The following is a 14,947-nucleotide window of genomic DNA, read 5'->3' as shown; positions in this document are numbered from 1 at the left end:
TGTATGTTCAGCTTTCTGTTTTTAATTTTTTTTTAGTTTATGTCCGAAATAAATAAAAGTATCCATTCATTCACAGTACAAACACTACACACAAACAACTGTAAGTACACTGTACTGACACAACACACACTGTACTAATGTGACACACACTTATATTTATACACACACACACACACACACACACACACACACACACACACACACACACATACAGATGATAGACTAACATCTTACACACACCATAGCCACATTACATACATACACTTCATATCAAGACACGCTCTCTCTCCCTCACACACACACACACACTCTTTCTCTCTTTCACTCACACACTTGTAAACACACGGGCTGTTAGCATGCTAGCCTGTTAGCTCGCCGGTTGGGTCTTACTACTGCCAACAAACGTCCTGCACAGCGGACACTCAGGCCGACCCTCCCGGTAAAAACACCCGCTCCGAGCCCCCGGGCTCCGGGCGGCGGTGTCACGGAGCAGCTCGGTCAGTCACAGCGGTGCTGTGGCCTGGTGACAGTGACAGGCTAACAGCCGACAGAGAGGCTCCATTCCGGGTTTAAATCTACTAAACATGCCTGCCGCGGAGCTTCCGTCGCGGCCGGGCAGCCGGCTCCAGGCTGCCCCGGGTCCTCGGCAGGAGTGTGGCGTGAGAGCAGCCGGGGACGCACCGCGGGCCAGTGCTGTGCTGGAGATCAGGAAGAAATGCGGACAAACTTACCTCCTGCTCCCGTTTCTTCAGCATCTTCCGTGAAGTCCCACCGCGGTGCGTTCAAGGACCAGCAAGAGGTGCGTTCAGTGGCGGACTGAAGGTGCGTTCAAGGACCCGTGTTCGGGGTGCGTTCAGGGACCGGGAAGAGGCGCGTTCATGAGGCTCGAATCGATGTGACGGCCGAAAGAGAGCACACACCTGAACAGGAGGGATGGGAGGAGAGAGCGGCAGGAGGTGGGGCAAAAGAAGCCAGTTTACATTGTCCGGTTGTTTTATGTGGATTGAAGTTCATTTTTTTTCTCCTTGGAAACTCTTAAATTCACATTGAGATTCACAAAGTAATCTGATTACAAACATTTTTTCTTTTCACTTTGTGTAGTTCAGGAGATTTTCTCACGGAGAAAAATGTATGTTAAGTAAGCACCATGGACTTATCTATCGAATTATCTTTTCACATATTTATTGCAGTCATTGTTCAGAATTTTAGAATGAAGATGGCTCTTTAAATGTCAGTCACGTGACTCGTATCGACAGGCATACAAAAGGACACCTCAGAGATGTGTCACATTAACCCTTTGAATGTCATTCAAACTTTACAGACTTTCAATCTAAAAAAAAAGTCATTAAATCTGTTGAAAAGTGCACACGCCATGTTTCTTTATAGAAGCTCTCAACTCAACATTATGTAGAAAGCACTTTAAAAACAACCACCGCTGCGATAAAGTGCTGAAAAGTAAATAGCCCTAACAACCTATAACCATAATGTGCAAGTAATAAAACCATGAAAATACTATGAAAACAATAAAATGGTGACACTAAAAGCAAGACCAGAGTCTCAAGCTGGGTTAAAGCCAAGCAGTAAAAATGCGTCTTAAGATTAGTTTTAAAAACAGACAGTGAAGGGGCTTGTCTGATACACAGTTCATTCCACAACTTAGGGACAATGACAGACGAAAAGCTCTGTCCCCTCTGAGCGTCCATTTGGTCCTCCGTACCTCCAGGAGCAGCTGATCAGCTGACTGAGCAGGAGTGTAGAGGTGAAGCAGCTCAATGAGGTAAAGCAAGGCGAGACCATTCAAAGATTGCAAAACAAATTAAACAATCTTAAAATGAACCCTGGAATGCACGGGCAGCCAGTGGATGGAAGCCAAAACAGGAGTTAAGTGTTCCCTGTCACGTGTTTCAGGGACGACTGGCTGACTCCAGCATAAAGTGCATGACAGTAATCCAGTCAAAGCATGAATCACTTTTTCAAAATGTTCACAAGCCAGAACGGACTTCACCTGTACAAACTTTCTGAGGTGGAGGAAGCCAAACTTCACCACTGAGCTTATCTGTGAGTCTAATATAAAATCGCTGTTCATTTTAACACCAAGGTTTGAAACTGTGGGCTTTGCATGTTGAGCCAGGGAGCCCAAGCCACCTCTGTGTGTGCGTGTTTTTTTTTTTTCTTATTTAAAAAAATTCAATGCCATCCTGTCTTTGATGTCATCAAGGCAAAGCAACAGAAGTGCCAGTGAGGTCTCTTTCTTCTTTAGCGGGACTTATATCTGGTTACAGTCTGTGTAACAGAGAAAAGAGAAGCTGAGTTTTCTGAGGATGGCCCCCAGTGGCAGCAAGTACAGAGAAGAAAGAGCCAAAAGGAAATGTGAATTTTAGACCATTAAAGCTCATGATAAACAACCAGGCTATTAGAAGTAATCATTTTTTATTCTTTTTTTTTTTAATTCATATTTATTTTTTCTTCTGAGAAAGTTTTTGAATGTCTTAACTTTTGATAGAAACTTTTTTTTGTTCTTTAAATGTAACAACATTCCTGTTCCTCTGGCTTTTAAAGAAATAAAGGTGTGTGTGTGTACACGTCTGAGTACAAATACATGTTCATAGAAATGGAAAAATATTTTTGTTAGTGTGTGTGTGTGTGAGAGAGAGAGAGAGACATAACACTTTTTTGGAAGAAACAGTTCAAGTTCTTAAAATTCAGAATTTGAGGGGGAAAAAATGGCCCCGGAAAGCACAAGCCCATTAACAACAACTGGAGGTTTATTTATTATTTTTGATTTTCAAGTTTGTTCCTTAGATTTATTGCTGTTCTGGAAAACAACATGTGCCTTGTACAAATTCTCTTGCTTTTCTGTAGTTGTGGTGTGGAAGGACTCTGACAGCATATTTGTAAGAATCACTTTGAAGGTTACAGTATATTTGCAAGTGTTGTGTTCACGGGTTTTAATCATCAGAAGCAAACAACATAGAGTTAGAGACACAAACCACCGTGTCTGGCATTTTTGAACATTGTCTACCTTGATTTCCGGAGTTTCTCTGACAATATTGGAGGTCCGTGGTTCAATTTTCACTCAGAGTAGCTCGTCTCTCCTGTAGACGATCTCTGCAGTACCGTTGCTGACCTGTGGAGGCGCTATGACCCGGATGTAGACCGATTCACCCGGAACTAGCAATTCGGTTCCGGGACTGACTCAGGCCGATTCTCTGTTTTTCTCCGTAACCGAGGCTTTACCGGGACTTTACCGGAGCGGCGGTACCAGCGGGCCGCAGTCCGGTGGGGGACACACCGACAGGCGACTGCATGAAAGCGGCTCATCGGGCCGTTAGCGGCTGTTAGCATCCCTGCAGGACACGAGCTAACAGCTAAAGCTTACATAAACAAGAAACAGGTAAACAACAGTCAGCTGTGCATGGTGTGCGGGGCTGTGCTTAATGTCAGTTTGTAATAAAGAAAAATAAATCTGGACTGTAGATTAACTTAGCTTTTTTAGCTTGGTGCTGAATAAAGACTTAGATCACATGACTGCTGTGAAAATCCTGTCACTGTTGGATGAAGGCTGATGGGGGATGATGATGATGCTGATGGAGCGGGGTGGGGGTGAAGGATATAGAGTGATGAGATGATGAACGGATACAGTGGGGTGGGAGGTGAAGTGGTGAGTTCTTTAGAACCTGAAGATAATTCTGTTGTCTGCTGCCTTCAATAAAGACTAGATTTATTTTGGGATCCACTGGATCATTAACTGTTCTACTCTTTAATCTTGGTTTTCAGTGTGTTTCTCTTTTTTTTTTTTTTCCTTTATGTTTTAAAGCTGGTCTCTTATTGGTAGCCGTACATGTTAGTTAATGTAAAGAATTTTGAACAGAAATGCTCCGCACTAATAATGCTGCCTTGTCCTGAGCAGACACGATGGGGAACCAGCTGGCGGGCATCGCCCCGTCTCAGATCCTCTCCGTGGACAGTTACTTCTCAGACATCCATGATCACGAGTATGACAAGAGTCTGGGCAGCACGAGGTTCTTCAAGGTGGCACGGGCCAAACACCGCGAGGGTCTGGTGGTGGTCAAAGTGTTTGCCATCCAGGACCCGTCGCTGCCGCTCAGCAGCTACAAGCAGGAGCTGGAGGAGCTGAAGATCCGGCTGCACTCCTGCCAGAACTGCCTGCCGTTCCAGAAGACCTCGCTCAGTGACAAGGCCGCCATCCTGTTCCGCCAGTATGTGCGTGACAACCTGTACGACCGTATCAGCACGCGGCCCTTCCTCAATAACGTGGAGAAGCGCTGGCTCGCTTTCCAGATCCTCAACGCCGTCGACCAGGCGCATAAGGCCGGCGTGCGTCACGGCGACATCAAGACTGAGAACGTAATGGTGACCAGCTGGAACTGGGTGCTGCTCACCGACTTCGCCAGCTTCAAGCCCACGTACCTGCCCGAGGACAATCCCGCCGACTTCAACTACTTCTTCGACACGTCGCGGCGCCGCACCTGCTACATCGCGCCCGAGAGGTTTGTGGACGGCAGCATGTTCGCCACCGAGAACGACCAGAACACGCCGCTGGTGGACCTGAGCAGCAACAACCAGAGGAGCCGAGGAGAACTCCGGCAAGCCATGGACATCTTCTCTGCAGGTCTGGTTAGAACCACACACAGACACACATCTGGACATATACGCACATAGAACCAGTCACAGAAAAACACACATCGAAGCACATGCAACCCATTCAGGCCCAAACCAGCAGGAACACAAAAACTAACATCACGCAATCAGCTGCACCAAGTGGAGAACACCTGTGTGTGTTTGTGAGTTTGATGTTGTGTGTTTGTGTGTTTCAGGGTGTGTGATTGCTGAGTTGTTCACAGAAGGAGTTCCTCTCTTCGATCTTTCTCAGCTGCTCGCTTACCGAAAAGGAAACTTCCAGACAGAGCAGGTCCTCACAAAGATAGAAGACCAGAGCATCCGGGAGCTGGTACACACACACACACACACACACACACACACACACACACACACACACACACACACATATACACACACACACACACACACACACACACACACACACACACACACACACACACACACACACACACAACTGTGTTTGTTCAAAAACCAGAGGCAAAGGAATGTTTTCAAATTTGCAGAACAAACGTCACAAACTTTACAAAAGTAAAGGCACCCAAAAACTTTCTCTAAACAAAATAACTCAACAAGAATTCAAACAGAATAAAAATTGAGTTTTCACAGTCGTCTTTGTGTGTGTGTGTGTGTGTGTGTGTGTGTGTGTGTGTGTGTGTGTGTGTGTGTGTGTGTGTGTGTGTGTGTTACGCGCACGTGCAGGTTGCTCAGATGGTCCAGAGAGAACCGGAGAAGCGTCTGACGGCTGAGGAGTACCTGAAGCAGCAGCGGGGGCGGGGCTTCCCCGACATCTTCTACACCTTCCTGCAGCCATACATGGCTCAGTTCTCCAAGGAGACGTTCCAGAGCGCAGACCAGCGCGTGCTCGTGATCCGCAAAGATCTGGACAACATCCTGCACAACCTGCGGGGAGGTGAGCCCGCCTCAGACCACCACAGACCTCCTCAGATCCAATGAGAGCCCCTCAAAGCAACTCAGACCTGTAGAGACCTCCTCCGACTTCATTCTTGTTCCTCGCTCCCTCCAGGCTCCTCCTCCTCCTCCTCTCAGGATGGCGTTGAGGGTTCTGTGAGCTCGCGGGAGGAGCAGGGCCTGCTGGTTCTGGTCTCGGTCATCACGTCCTGCCTGCAGACGCTCCACTCCTGCGACTCCAAGCTCGCGGCCCTGGAGCTGGTCCTGCACCTGGCGCCGCGGCTGGCCGTGGACATCCTGCTGGACCGCATCACGCCGTACCTGCTGCACTTCTGCAGCGACCCCGTTCCGCGCGTGCGCGCTCAGGCCGTGCGCACGCTCGCCAAGGTGCTGGCTCTGGTGAAGGAGGTACCGAGGAACGACGTCAACATCTACCCAGAGTACATCCTGCCGGGCATCGCCCATCTGGCCCAGGACGACGCCACCATCGTGCGGCTGGCGTACGCAGGTGAGGGAGGGGGCGGAGCCAGAGGCCATGACGTCTTGCTGAGATCAGTCCAGGTGCTGAAACCAGGGGTAAAAAAACCATGAAGACACAGAAAAACATAATTTACAATGTACAATCAAAGCAGGTGGGAAAACCATGAGGATTTACAGGTTCTAACAGTCTGGTGTTGTTTATAGGCCGCTGCTTCCCCCCAGTTCTTTGATTCTTCACTTGGTATCAGAAATTTCAAAGGCTGAGTTGAGAATATTACTGTTTATTTTACCCATCGCCAAATCCAATGCTCAGTGCGCTGGTCCCTGAAAATGATCCAGAAGCTTCTGTGGCAGTTTAATTCCAGATTTCTTCTTGGCTGGACCTGCCCTGACAATTTTTATACGAACGACAGCTGCCGGCTGGAAGCTGATCTCTCCACTGGGGAGGGTTTAAGGCACTGCTGCATGAGTAGAGTCATCTCTGGAACATGTTGAACCATGTTGGCGTTTAACAGCACATCTTGGAAGCTCTGACTCTGTGTATGGTTAATATGGCTGTTTCCTTAGTAATAGTAACAATACTCTGAATTGAAAACAGCTCCAACAGTAACTCAAACCACAGGCAGGAAACTGAAGCAGACTCTGCAGGGCAGATGATCTCTGAGGTTCTGAGTGGGACGTTTCCAGAGAACCGGTCGGTTCCCTGATGGAGGCTTGTCTGCAGCTGATTTGACGGGAAGGTTTGGCCTTTGCCCCAGAGCGCCGTCTGAGTCGTCCTCTGCGTTGTGTGTTCAGAGAACATCGCCCACCTGGCCGAGAGCGCGCTGCGCTTCCTGGAGCTGGTTCAAGAGAACAACGTGAACACTGAGCAGGAACTGAGCGGAGAGGACGCCGAGGAGACGCTGCACCCCAACGAGAACTACGACTCTGGTGACCTCACCTGCTCCTGCAGACACCGCACGGCGCGGTCACACTGTTTTTAATGTGTGTGTGTGTGTGTGTGTGTGTGTGTGTGTGTGTGTGTGTGTGTGTGTGTGTGTGTGTGTGTGTGTGTGTGTGTGTGTGTCACAGAGCTGCAGGCTCTTCATGAGATGGTGCAGCAGAAGGTCGTGACCTTGCTGAGCGACTCCGAGAACATCGTCAAACAGTCCCTGATGGAGAACGGCATCACGCGGCTCTGCGTGTTCTTCGGCCGGCAGAAAGCCAACGACGTGCTGCTGTCGCACATGATCACCTTCCTCAACGACAAGAACGATTGGCACCTGCGGGGGGCCTTCTTCGACAGCATCGTGGGTAAGGCAGTATGGCGGACGCACTGTGCCGTCGCTAACGTTAGCAGTCACACTGACGTTCCCGTTGTTGCAGGCGTGGCCGCGTACGTGGGCTGGCAGAGCTCGTCCATCTTGAAGCCCCTCCTCCAGCAGGGTCTGAGCGACACTGAGGAGTTCGTCATCTACAAAGCTCTGAACGCGCTGACCTGCATGTGCCAGCTGGGTCTGCTGCAGAAACCTCACATCTACGAGTTCGTCAGCGACATCTGTGAGAACACACACACACACACACACACACACACACACACACACACACACACACACACACACACACACACACACACACACACACACTGCAGGATCAGAACGACACCAGAACTCAACCATGATCAGAACACGGTCTATCAGTGATTTCCTGATAACCATTAAGCTGCTGTCTGAGGTTACAGACCCTGATTTTTCCCAGCTGTCCCTGAAGTGTTCTCTCCTGCTGCCACAGCTCCGTTCCTCTGTCATCCCAACCTGTGGATCCGGTACGGAGCCGTGGGCTTCATCACCGTGGTCGCTCAGCACCTGAACGTGGCCGACGTCTACTGCAAGCTCATGCCTCACCTCAACGCCTTCATCAGCCAGCCCATCATCCAGGTCAGACTGCGCCTCCTGCTCCTGCTCCTGCTCCTGCTGCTTCAACCCCTCACTCTGGTCCTGGTCCTGGTCCTCCTCCTCCTCCTCCTCCTCCTCCTCCTCCTCCTCCGCAGATCGATAAGGAGCTGGTTCTGCTCAGCGTTCTGAAGGAGCCAGTCAGTCGCTCCATCTTTGACTACGCTCTTCGATCCAAAGACATCAGCAGCCTCTTCAGACATCTGCTGCTGCGCCAGAAGAAACGAGCCGGATCAATCCCAGAATGCCCTGCGCCGGACGACCCGGCTATCGCTCAGCTGCTCAAAAAGCTACTGTCACAGGTGAGAGAGAGACTCACTGAAGGCTCACTGACTGCTCATGCATCGGTCAACATCGTACATTTCATTTTAATTTTCTGTTTTACGTTCTTGGAGAAACTTGTAGAACATTAGTGGAATGTTTTTGGAGAACAGGAAGAAGCAGATACTATTTTTAGGGGAGCGCAACGTTTAACTATCATTAAAATGATCATTTTTCATTATTATTATTATCATAACAGAGTGATTTCCAGGAAAGATCAGTCAGAACAAACTGTTAAGGCCCGTCCATGCTTCACATGTCCGCGTGGGTAAGCGCTTCGCGTTGATCCGCGTGACGTAAAAATCCTCATGACTTCCTGTCCGCTAGGGTCCACGCGGACCGATCTGCGGACGTCCGCGCAGCAGCCAGATTTTGAGACCGCGTTGGCGCGCAGCTCGCGGCGGTGTACGCATGCACCAGAGCGCCACAGCAAACAAAACTTGACGATAAAAGTGACGGTAGACGGAGCTACAGCCTGATGGCTCCACTTAAAGACACCGAAAGAGTGAAAAACTCGTGGAAAGAGAGAGCAGACTCTGTCTGGAGGGAGGAGAAGGTCCGCAGACAGAAGTGAACCTAATCGCTCCGGCACCGCCCCCGCGATTCACAAACAGGAAAAAAAGGCTAAATAAACTTTAATACTTAATGATAATGTACTGACAGTGTATGTGCTTAATTTTCTCTAAATAATCTGTAATAAAGGAGCAGATAAACAGTCTGTAGTGCCGGAAAAGCTTCTCGAGGATGTGTGGAACAGTGCGCCTGCATGGAACGCACACAGCTGAGCTCAAAATGTAGTATGGGAGAAAGCGGACACTCCAAAGCGGACGTGGAACGCGTACATGTGAAGCATGGACAAGCCTTTTAACTCCAGGAAATGAGGGATGAGCTTGTTCCACCTGGGCTCCACAGAGGGTGCTATTCCTGTAGTTATCCCCGTACCTGTACCTGTTCCCCATATCTCCCTGCAGTTCCTCTCTTCCTCTCATTTCTGACAGCACTAACCTTTAAATAACGATAGTTTGTGTTCTCTTGTTTTTAGTATGTTCCAAAAACATCGCTTTTGATTCAGGGTTTCACAAGAAATTCAACATACTTTAAAACTAAAATACTGTTTGGTTTTTTTTAATTGACTCATTGATATCTGGTCTGTGTCCTTATAGTGAACTCAGAGAACCAGAAACGGAGTTATGTTTACCAGAGCATAGGGAATGTTTGTGAGAGGTCGTCCAGCAGCCTGTCTGTCAGATGTTTGTACAATCCGGGCAAAAGAGAACATCAAATCCGAATGATTCACAGATGGTCTGTTTAAATCAAAGAACAATGAATTATTCTGCTGACAGAGAAATAAATGAGACAATTCCGCGCTTGGCGGTCGTAAAGAAGTTTAATTTGGATCTCTGATGTTTTCTGTGGAACTCCCACACAAACAGACACTTCCTCCGACACTTTACCACACTCCCAGGACAGCTGGAGCGTGTGTGAGTAGTTTGACCGAGATAAAAGCTGGTGGAACCAGGAGTGTGAACGACCGCAGACCCATGCAGGTCGCGTCGGTTTCACCAGTAAGAAGAACCCATAAGTAACGTCTCTAAGGTTTCCCCTGAGGTTTTAGTAGGGGAAACTGTGAATACTTTGTGGCTGTGATGAAGTTTTGTTTCTAGAGATTTCTGTGAGTTCTGAGTCTTTGAAAGAGAAACGTTCTTGTTGAATTAGTTTCAGGCTTTCAGATGAATCTGTCATCTTTTTCATACAACTCCTCCATTGTGGTGGGCCCGTCCCAGCTTTTCTGAAAAGTGTTCTCTGGTGGTCAGGGGATGACAGAGGCTGAGGAGGACAAACTCCTGGCTCTCAAAGACTTCATGCTGAAGTCTAACAAGGCCAAAGCCAACATGGGAGAGCAGAACCAGCTGGGAGAGGCGGCGCAGACGGGAGTCATCGACCTCGCCATGCTCGGCATCACCGGCCGCCAGGTGGACCTGGTCAAGCCCAAGAACGAGGCCGAAGACAAGCGAGGTGAGGAATTCTCAGCAGCACGACGGAGGCTGCGCTGGGACCTATCGACAGTGATTGAAGAGCACCAGATGTGCCGGAAACCTCTGTATTAGTTTGAGTTCCCCACACATTGATCAGAAGAGGCTCAGAGCCTCTGCCAGCTCAAACATGTGGGAGGAGTTCTCAGACTTTTCAGAACCTTACAGTAAATCAGTCTGAATTGAAAAAAAAGAAATCTGGAAGATGATCAATTGAAAATTTCAATTTGAGCTACATCGCATGTCAATTTATCATACTCAGGTCGTCTCCCTCATTCATCAGCGCTTCTGTCTTTTCCTTCAGTCTGTAGAACTGTGCAGTGGAATAGCCTGTTCCTGATTCTGACAGTTCCGCGTGAATTCCTAGACCCTCTAACATGTGGTTTCTTCTGCAGCGAGGAAGCACACCAAGCAGGACTCCACCATGAACGAGGAGTGGAAGAGCATGTTTGGATCCCAGGAACCGCCGTCCTCTCAGCCCGCCACGGTACCTCTGACCTCTGACTTCCAAGCCAGAATGAATCTGCTTCCTGCGCAGTGTAGAACCAGTAAAAAAACACCCAGAACCTGGCACCACTGCCACTGAGAACCCTCAGAGAAGTTCAGACCCCATTAAATAACCTGAAGTCAAAAGAAGGTACTTAAAAATATCTCAGATCCGGTCTAAATGCGAACCAGGACCTGTCCAAGAAGCAGAGACTAAAGCACCTGATTGAAGTGGCTTCGATCCAAAGTCTCGCCACCGGTACAAACCATACAGTGCTGAAGTATGCAGATGCAAGTATGTTGCATTCACTTTTTGTTTTATTTAAATGAATGAAATAAATAAATAAAATCAAATCAAAAATCAAATACAGGTTGTGGGAGTAGGACCACTGCGGTGGTCTCTGCATTTCTGTAGTCCCAGCCCTGCCTCGTTCTGCTCCAGGTTCAGTAACGCCTTTCTGCCCGCAGGTCACCGACGGGCCGGTGCCTCAGGTCAGGAAGAGTGCGGCGGTCCCGGCGGTTCCCGCGCTGCAGTCAGTGGGCGGCGGTCCCACCTACCAACGCCGCATGAACACCTGCAAGGCAGAGCTGCAGCAGCTGGTGCAGCAGAAGAGGGAGCAGTGCAGCGCCGAGCGCATGGCCAAGCAGATGATGGAGAGCGCCGAGTGGGAGAGCCGCCCACCACCGCCAGGTACGACCCAGGCCTCCACCCGGGAACATCCACAACCCCCCCGGCCTCGGAAGAGTAGGCGCTGAGTCACTGACGTGAATGTCTGTTTCAGGATGGCATCCCAAAGGTTTGCTGGTCGCTCACCTCCACGAACACAAAGCTGCTGTGAACCGAATCCGAGTCTCAGACGAGCACAACATCTTCGCCACGGCGTCCAATGACGGCACCGTCAAAGTGTGGGACAGTCAAAAGATGGAGGGCAAGACCACCACCACCAGGTGAGTCCGCTGACCGGCGGGTGGTGAGCGCACGTCCTCACGTCCTGAAGTCATGTGATGACTGCCTTCTCTGCAGGTCGGTGCTGACGTACTCTCGTATCGGAGGACACGTGAAGACTCTGACCTTCTGTCCGGGCTCGCACTACCTAGCCGTGGCCTCAGACGCTGGATCCATCCAGCTGCTGGCAGTCGAAGCCAATAAACCGCCAAAGTCGCCCAAAGTGCAGCCGTTCCAGACCAGGTAACCTGTCCGGTCAGGCGTCCAGGGGTCAAACTGTGCATTCCTCTCATGCCTCACCTGCCTCTCTGGTCTCAGGACTTTGGACCCACAGGAGGACGGCTGTGCGGTGGACATTCATCACTTTAACTCGGGCCCCCAGTCCGTGCTGGCGTACGCCACCGTCAACGGGTCTCTGGTGGGCTGGGACCTTCGCTCCAACTCCAACGCCTGGACTTTACGCCACGATCTCCGGCTGGGACTGATCACGTCCTTCAGCGTGGACATGCACCAGTGCTGGCTGTGTCTCGGTACGTCTGGTAGATCCTGAACACATCGCCCGGCCGCTTCAGTCACCAGTCCTCATTAATCTCACAGCTCCTCCATCTTTATGAATGCTAAAGCTAGACTAACAACCAGATCCAACAACCTACAGCAGTCACATGACCTGAGCATCAAAACCATGACTTCACTGTCTTATCAGAGTTCTTACTGATCTGCAGGGTTTGAAAACCAGTGAGAAATGATGAATGAAATGTGTGTATTTGAAATGTCTTCTTACTTGTCCTCTAACAGCTCCCTCTATCCTGCAGGTACCAGCAGTGGCACCATGGCATGCTGGGATATGCGCTTCCAGCTGCCCATCTCCAACCACTCCCACCCGGCCCGGGCTCGGATCAGACGACTGCTGATGCACCCGCTCTACCAGTCCTCTGTTATCGCAGGTACCTGTGCTCTGATCGCCTGTTCAGGCCGCAGGATCCTCGGGTGGAATTCTGTCCTGATCTCTTCCTTATGATTAAAACCAGCAAAGGCTCGACTCTGTTTGCAGACAGCTAGGGTAGTAGAGTGTGTTATGAGTGATTTTGTCCGGTCCGACCCCCTCAGAAGGTCTGAGAAGGCGAGATCATAAATTTGAACATGTTCAATATTTTGTCTAGAAATCCTGTGGTGTGCTCCGAGAGGAGCCCAGCGCTCACAGTGTGTAACGTCAGGATGTGACCGCCCGTCTGTCCGCGGCCTCGTCGTGAGCCTCGTAATTCACCCACCCACCTTTACTGATACTGTGTGTGCTTGTACAGCTGTGCAGGGAAATAACGAGGTGTCCATGTGGGACATGGAGACCGGAGACCGCAAGTTCACCCTGTGGGCAAGTTCAGCGCCTCCTCTGTCAGAGATGCAGGTCAGCGCTCCGGGAGAATCCCTTCTTACACGCAGAGAAGCCAGTTTGATCCAGTCTGATCCTGTTTGATCCAGTCTGAACCATTACGAACCAGTTTCATCCAGTTTGAACTTGTGTGATCCAGTGTGACTCTGCTGGAACCGGTCTGATCCAGACCTGTCTCTCTGTGTGCAGCCGTCTCCTCACAGTGTGAATGGGATCTACTGCAGTCCTGCTGACGGGAATCCACTGCTGCTGACCGCAGGCTCCGACATGAGGATCAGGTGTCAACATCTGCACATCTGCTCAATATTTACAAAACTACACATCTAGACATAACTAAAGTAACTGCGCTGTAACTATAGTGCAGCTAAAGAAACTAATGTGAATAAAGTTAATGGGTGTCCTTTGGCTCCGCCCCCTTCCTGCCTGCAGGTTTTGGGATCTGGCCTATCCAGAGAGGTCGTACATTGTAGCAGGCGGAGCCAACGACTCGCTGCACTGTCCTTCTGTCCTGTACAGCCGCAAGATCATCGAAGGAACTGAGGTCATCCAGGTAAACACACACACACACACTTACACAGAGTACAGACACAACAACACTCACAGCAGGATGGGGATGACCTGTGACCTGTGACCTGTGACCTCTGTCCAGGAGATCCACAGTAAACAGAAGAGCGGTGTGGTGGAGGACTCTCCTCGCCGCGGTCCAGAATCGCTCCCTGTGGGACACCACGACATCGTCACAGACATCGCCACCTTCCAGACCACGCAGGGCTTCATCGTCACGTCGTCCAGAGACGGCATCGTCAAGGTCTGGAAGTGAGGCGGCGCCTCCTGCTCCTGCTCCTCCTTCTGCTGCTCCTCCTCCTCCTCCTCTTCCTCCATGATGACATCATCATCATCTGAACACTGTGGCGAGCTCCTCAGGAGGTGAAGACTTTGTGTTGCATGATGGGAAATGTTGAACAGACAAGAAGCTTTTTTTTCCATCCACGCACGGAGGTGTGACGGGAGGTCACGTGACACGGCGATGACGCTCAACTTTTAAGCTGGGATGTTGTTTCCAGAAAAAATGAAGAAGAAGATGATGAGTTCCAGGTTCTCTTCAGTTTGTAAAAAGTGTTCACTTTCCATGTTCTTGTTTTGTGTCGCCTGATCAATAAATTCACCTCGTTTCACTTTCAAAGTATTCAACAGCTTCTTCAACTCGTGTGTGTGAGTGAGAGAGAGAGAGATTTTTGTTTTGTTTATGTGTATAATAGTAGTTTGTGTGTCTATCCTGTGCATGTGTGTTGTTTAATCACACACACTGCCCCTGTCCTTGTTCGGGGGTCGCCGTCCAGAGTTCCCCTGCTCCTCCGTGAACCACGTCAGCTTTAACTCTGCACATTTGTTCCAGCTGTTCCTTCATCGTGAGGCATTTCTCGACCCTTTGATGTTCTCCTTCTTTAGCAGGTGTGACTTACAGTCCTGAAAATCCTCACTCCAGTGCTTCTATCCATCAGAGGTGAATTAATCTTATGGATGGATTGTTTCACTTCTAGCAGGATGTTGAACACTTCCACACATGGACACCATGAGGGGGGCATCAAACCACCAACGCATACTTCAGTGTGAAGATTCGGGGTAAGAAAGGTTTTCTTGAAATCCTTCATATTTCTGCATCTAATAGAGGAATCTGTCTACGTGATGAAATATGAAGCTGGACCAATGATCTACTGAGATTTCTTTGTTTTTCCACCGATCAAGCGTCGCCGTTTATCATCTGCATGCCAGTGGTGTTTTCTATCATTTTTAAAATTACAGACAGTAA

General features: G+C 49.6%; 1 protein-coding gene across 1 annotated transcript; it reads left to right on the top strand.

Annotated features, from left to right (window-relative positions):
- Positions 1-3,170: 3,170 nt before the first annotated feature.
- pik3r4 (phosphoinositide-3-kinase, regulatory subunit 4) lies at positions 3,171-14,314 on the top strand. Its single transcript, XM_030102650.1, has 22 exons — positions 3,171-3,394; positions 3,911-4,633; positions 4,839-4,972; positions 5,344-5,554; positions 5,669-6,061; positions 6,829-6,963; positions 7,105-7,326; positions 7,399-7,572; positions 7,804-7,949; positions 8,063-8,266; positions 10,100-10,301; positions 10,714-10,805; positions 11,273-11,495; positions 11,587-11,752; positions 11,829-11,993; positions 12,069-12,280; positions 12,563-12,694; positions 13,052-13,152; positions 13,327-13,415; positions 13,567-13,687; positions 13,787-13,959; positions 14,005-14,314. Exons 2-21 carry the CDS (start codon positions 3,916-3,918, stop codon positions 13,955-13,957), a joined length of 4,011 nt encoding a protein of 1,336 aa, XP_029958510.1. The 5' UTR covers positions 3,171-3,394; positions 3,911-3,915; the 3' UTR covers positions 13,958-13,959; positions 14,005-14,314.
- The last annotated feature ends 633 nt before the right edge of the window (positions 14,315-14,947 follow it).

This window comes from Salarias fasciatus, chromosome 11 (genome assembly GCF_902148845.1).
Source record: "Salarias fasciatus chromosome 11, fSalaFa1.1, whole genome shotgun sequence".
NCBI classification, from domain to species: domain Eukaryota; kingdom Metazoa; phylum Chordata; class Actinopteri; order Blenniiformes; family Blenniidae; genus Salarias; species Salarias fasciatus.
This window is presented reverse-complemented; position numbering and strand designations above follow the sequence as displayed.